Source organism: Primulina tabacum, chromosome 8 (genome assembly GCF_025594145.1).
Source record: "Primulina tabacum isolate GXHZ01 chromosome 8, ASM2559414v2, whole genome shotgun sequence".
NCBI lineage: Eukaryota > Viridiplantae > Streptophyta > Magnoliopsida > Lamiales > Gesneriaceae > Primulina > Primulina tabacum.
The window spans coordinates 5934086-5939960 of record NC_134557.1 but is presented as its reverse complement, the minus strand read 5'-3'; the positions used below and the strand labels follow the sequence as shown (position 1 = coordinate 5939960).

General features: G+C 33.1%; 1 protein-coding gene across 1 annotated transcript; it reads right to left on the bottom strand.

Annotated features, from left to right (window-relative positions):
* Positions 1-362: 362 nt before the first annotated feature.
* Positions 363-2077, bottom strand: LOC142553328 (uncharacterized). Its single transcript, XM_075663506.1, has 2 exons — positions 840-2077; positions 363-797 (listed from the first exon to the last, which is right to left on the bottom strand). Exons 1-2 carry the CDS (start codon positions 1928-1930, stop codon positions 641-643), a joined length of 1248 nt encoding a protein of 415 aa, XP_075519621.1. The 5' UTR covers positions 1931-2077; the 3' UTR covers positions 363-640.
* Positions 2078-5875: the final 3798 nt, after the last annotated feature.

The window sequence follows — 5875 nt, the reverse complement described above, 5'->3', positions numbered from 1 at the left end:
GTATGCATGTTTCGAATTTTAGGGGCTGCAAAATCTAAAACCTTGAGAAGATATCACCTTTCACCCAATTTGAAACTTGATTAGAATCTGCACTTTTTTCTTTTAGTATAGCTGAAGCTTTATGGCATAGCGTAGCAGTGGTAGCATGCAATGTTTGATAAGCAACTGGAGTGCAATATTAAATTAGAATTAGGCATTGGCTTACACATAAAGTTTCATTCACATCTGGTTTTACATTTGCTTAACAATTACAAGGTTACATAGTGTCATCCTGAAATTGGGGTTCTAGGAAACAGAAAGTTGTTGCCTTTCAAGAGTCTTTACCCGTCTTAATTTGCACGAAAGATGGAGTTAATCGAGCCTTCACAAGTAAATATTCCGAATAAACATTCCCAGAAGCAGTTCATGTGATACTATCACAAAGCAAAAGCCTGTTTAATTTTGATGGAATAACAAAACATACATATAAATCATTATATTTACCTGTTAGACGGATTTAGTGAAAAGTAGAGACCTAGACGTGGAACCCAAGTGTCTAACTACACAAATCTGCTTTCCGGAGAATGAAAACATCTCCGTAAACGTAAGCAAGCATCCCATGAGATTTTTTTCTCTCTCAAATATAACAAAGGTAGTTGCACTAGTATCTGTCTCCACTATTATGCACCTTCTTGTTATTCTTGCTGACTCGATGCAACCATCCGAACCCTTTAACAGCCTTGGAAAACTTAACAAGATTAGGCTTTCCCACGCCTAAATTCATCTTCCCCGCTGACAATTTGATGGCTTGTCCTAAACTCATCTTCCTCGCTGACAATTTGATGGCTTGTAAGCAACACATATTGTCGTCCTCCATCTCGTATTCATAGCCATACTCTTCATCGGATTCAAATCCGCTCTTCTTTTTACTAATCTTCTTCGACAACTTCGGCTTGGTTGAATCTGTTTCGTATGTCTCCCACAACGAGTCCATCCCTTCACCGCCATCCACATTGTGTCGCTCCTCGAATAACATGCACGCCAACGTCCTTCTCCACTCCTTTTCCTTCCTCATGGATCCATAAGTCCCAACATTTGAACCCATTGTCGGAGAACTCTCGGCGCCGTTTTCGCAAGTATAATCATCATTAAAGTTTAGCCTTTGAGAATGTTCTTTGACTTTGGGTGTATGCTCTCTTCTCCATTTAGTGTTGTTCACATTTATCTTATCAGCTGCTGCCCGGGATGCATTTCCCAGAGATGACGACGCAATCTGTTTTTCTCCCATTTTTTCAATTTCATTGTTCACTAGTGGATCAACTTTCTTCTCATCCAATCTTGGAGTCATCCTTTCAAATTTATCAAGCAATTTCAAGAAACTCTCCAATCTCTTCTCTTCCATCTCAGCACCAAGAATTGAACTTTCTTTTACCTTACCAGCAGTGAGAAGCTCATATTTGTTAAGGTTGAGGTCTACATCCAATGAACCTTCTTTAACACTTGATTGTAATCCTTGCAGAGGATTTTCTTCTGATTTTTCCTCCATAACCTGACCAACTTGGTTTCCTTCAACTCCCATCACTGCAGGGCCAAACAAAATTCTATACATTTCAAGATCCTCCAAACAGCCGAACCCTCCATTTTCAACTTCTTTCTTGGACTGCAGACTTTCTAAAACAGACCAACAAGCAAACTGCAGATGGCCAACCCAGCTTTGACCGAATTCAGTTGAGAAACTATCATGAACAAGGCCAGCAAGAACAGCAAAGAGGACAAGGAAAGTGGTAATGAAAAGAGGGTAGACAAAAGACACAAGTTTAAGAATGTAAGGTAAGAAGAAAACGAAGTAAGAAAAGTATAGGGGATGAGAAAGAATGACAGAACAAAATAAAACCAAGTCAGAGAATAAAAGCGTGAAAATTTTAATCTTGGAATCGCACAACTCAGACATTTATGTCTCTGTCTGTTTACTTAGTCTATGGACCTTGAAAAATGGGAGATGGTGATGAAGGGAGTGTGCAAGTGATTATAGAACGGAATGCGGCGTGAACAAAGGAGCAAGAATAGGATAAATATATCATTTTCTTTGGAAAACTTTTTCTTTTTTCCTAACTAATCAAATAAATTTACCTTTTCCCCGATGCACTTGCTATTAAACACATTATCCATCTTACTAAATGGACACAAATAAATCCCTTTTGTCTGATTACTTTTTTTGTATCGTCTTTATGGATTCTTTACTCCATGCTTATAAATTTGAAAGATAGTTAAAAAAATATTTATTCATTATTAAGATGTTTTTTACCATTAATATTTGTATATTATACATTGTGAAGACCACCACAGTTATATAAAGTAAGGACTAAATGGTCCCAAGGAATAGGCTTGGAGGGTAGACATGGTGAGCACAAGATCATCGGTTTAATCTTTCTGTGTCTCTGTCATTCCAGCTTTGAGCTTGTTAAACAGGATTTTCTTAGTGTAGTTTACCTGGTTAATCTTATTTGTAGGTTAATGAGTTGATCATTTGAGTTTACTATATCGCACCAACGATAACTACGGTAGGTTTTCATGATTTAAAAAAAGAATAAATAAGGATTAAATAGGTTTTCTTTAGTAAATTATGAGGTGGGGTGTGATTTTATGTCCAAAATCTTGAACTGTTTTTGATAGTGATAATGAAATACCAGCTAGCTAACAAAAAGTGAAATGCAAATTCTTGTAATTTATATTTATTTATGTGAGGTAATTATTGATTTCCAACAATCAATCTGTTAGATTATTTCCCAATGATTGAACCAAGTTGCAAATTATAAAAATCAAATTAGTACCCTTCATACATTAGACTATTTATCAAAAAGCTGCCAGCAATTTGGTGTATAAACAATGTGTTGTCCCAACCATGATTTCAACCGGTAGGTATGGCTAAATATTACAAAACATGGAATAAAATCTGTTTTGCTGTTCCAATTATTAATGAAATCGTTAATTGTCATGTGCATTGTTGAAATTATTTAATGGAAATGAAAGTAAAATTGTTTAAATACATGAAAGTCTAATAAACAAACATGCCTACTCATTTAAAGACAAAAATTTGTGTGAGACGTTCTCACGAGTCGTATTTTGTGAGACGGATCACTTATTTGGGTCATCCATGAAAAGATATTAATTTTTATGCTAAGAGTATTACTTTTTATTGTGAATATTGGTAGGGTTGACCTGTCTCACAGATAAATATTCGTGAGACTGTCTCACAAGAGACCTACTCTCATTTAAAATATATATTTTCAAATTCTCCTATGTATACATATATCTATATATATATATATATATATCACACACAGATATGATGAGTTGTTTATAGTGTGATTTATTGCCTCTGCTAACCTACTTCAACGGCAATAGTAAAATAATTAATGAAGTTGACATTTCACCACTTTAGCTCAACCTATTTAATGGTGAGCCAGTTTCCAAATAAGCTTTAGAGGTCATCAAACCCTAAATATTAATACAAATAGAAAAAAAAATAGGATAGCTAGGTTTCCCCAAATTTGATCACTAATGTATCACATCATATCACAAATTCGAAGTTAAGCATGTTTGTTAATTCGAAGTTAAGCATGTTTGGACGAGATCAGTACTAAAATAGATGACTATATGAGAAATTCTCGTTGACACCCCTTAAACAAATTCTAAAAAGGGATGGTTTTTTAAAAGATTTCATTCTTGAATTTTATTTATTTACAATTTTCACTATACAAAACTAGTGGAATCGAACTTACTCATGTATACTCATCTACCATCTTTATTAGCATTAAAAACTATATAGTAAATGTTTGATATCTAAACCGTTACGTGACCTTAAAAAATTAATTAATTTGTGTTACACAACCTATTAGCTAGTAAAGATAAATATAATCATTATGTTTTCTTTCTGTTCTTCATTTAATCGTATAGAAAGAAACACTTAATTCTTTAGAAATTAGAAATTAATAGAAAAAAACATTTTTCATTATTTTTTAACATTATCTCAATCCACAAAGTTTTATATCCAAATTAAAAATATATTTTAAAAAGTCCAACAAAGTCAAAATGACACTTTATTGGTCATAAATTTGGTACGACATCATGAGTGCAACTTCTTGGATTCCAATTCCACAATTCGCATACTTCATACTAATATATTTTATATTAATTAAAACAAACAATCATATCCAACCGAATCTCAACTAACCAATGAAGAAAAATAATACATCTTAACCATGTCACATGAACCAACCATTGTTTTAAAAGATGTCGCTTAGGCGCATCACTCATCGTCTAGGTTTTTAAAAGCCGTCTAGACGGTCGTTTAATGTAATATATAGAATTTGTTAATTTTTTTTAAAAAAGATTGTCTGACATTTAATCAATTTGTATCGTATAAAGATGAAGAATATATCATTGATTTTGAATTTGATATAGATGAATATTGGATAAATATGAAGATAAACAATAAAAATTAGATATTTATGTAAAATAAAAAATAACAACCATCTAGAGGTGCCGTCTATGCGACCGCCTGAGCACCTTAGCGTAAGCAATGGATGGTCGTCGGTCAATCGCCTACAATTTTTTAGAACATTTGATCCAACTCTTTTATTTTATTATTGACTAAATATATCAATTTCATTATTCCACGACCGCTAGAATTATGAAATTGCACACGCAAACTTAATTAGGATTATCTTTGTTAAAGTTGAGAAAAATCATTTATTACTCATATAAAAATTAAAAAAAAGCATAAAATTCCCTATGTAAAATAAATGATAATTTATAACTGTGTTTTTCGAATTTGAACATAAAACCATTAACTTTCATGATATATATTTTTTTCAATTTTAGATTTTTTTTACCATAGTGCTGACAAGATATCATAAAATAATGACATGAATAACATACAATTTATAATATTAAAAAATGTAACATGAAATCATTAATTTCAACAAAATCACCCTCATGATTTCAACTCTAATTACAGTTATTTCATGTATGTTTATGATTGTTTTTGTCCATTCATAAGCTCAAGTGTATTTTCGAAACTTTAGGATTTTATGCTAAAAAAAGAAGTGGGTTTATGCTCAAATTTGAGGATTATCAATGATAATTTAGTTTACACAATGTTACTTTTATAAGGGTGATTATTGATATTTTTCCGATAAAAGTGATTAAGTTGAAGGATTAATCGATTTAATTGTTTGATTATAGTAAAGTGAAGTGACTCGAAACTGGAGTTTGATTGATATATTTGCATCACATGGGGAACCACTCAATTACTACTTCATCATGCATGTTCTCCCCGAACTTTTCAAATCCGTCAAAAGCACAAAATTGTTGCATAAAAAGGTGAAAATCCAACCACCATTGGGTGAAAGGCATACCAAATTTACCCTTTAATGATTCCACGTTTGATTAATGCTAGTCCTCCGCAAACAAATGACCAAGATTTGGCGATCATCTTCCTCCCACGGAAATTTCTTAATCTTTCGCAACAACTACGTGTTTGTTTCTACAACTCGGTCGATGTTTGGATCGGAGGATTTGATTTTTTTAAAAATAATAGCCGAGGGATATAGCCTTTATTGTAATGACCATGAGCTATCCCGATCTTGGGTTTCCTCGGGAGCCTTGTCCTTTCTTGGGTTCCCACTGGAGCCTTTTCCCTCACGGGATTTCTCATGCACCATTATTCATAGAACTCTCCACACGAAGATGGTGGAGTGATACCTCCCCAATTCACGAATTCATGACCTCCTGGCATAAGTACATAATTCAAAGAGACTTGGTATCATTTGAGACAAACCATTTCACCCAAATGTTTTTTGATTACTTAGTATATTATTAATAATCGTTGGAT

Bases quoted from the DNA above. Each gene is read 5' to 3' on its own strand.
- LOC142553328 (XM_075663506.1), bottom strand. From the start codon at position 1,930: ATGTCTGAGTTGTGCGATTCCAAGATTAAAATTTTCACGCTTTTATTC. The intron at 798-839 runs GTGTTGCTTACA...GAGGAAGATGAG, and splicing joins GAGATGGAGGACGACAATAT to TTTAGGACAAGCCATCAAAT.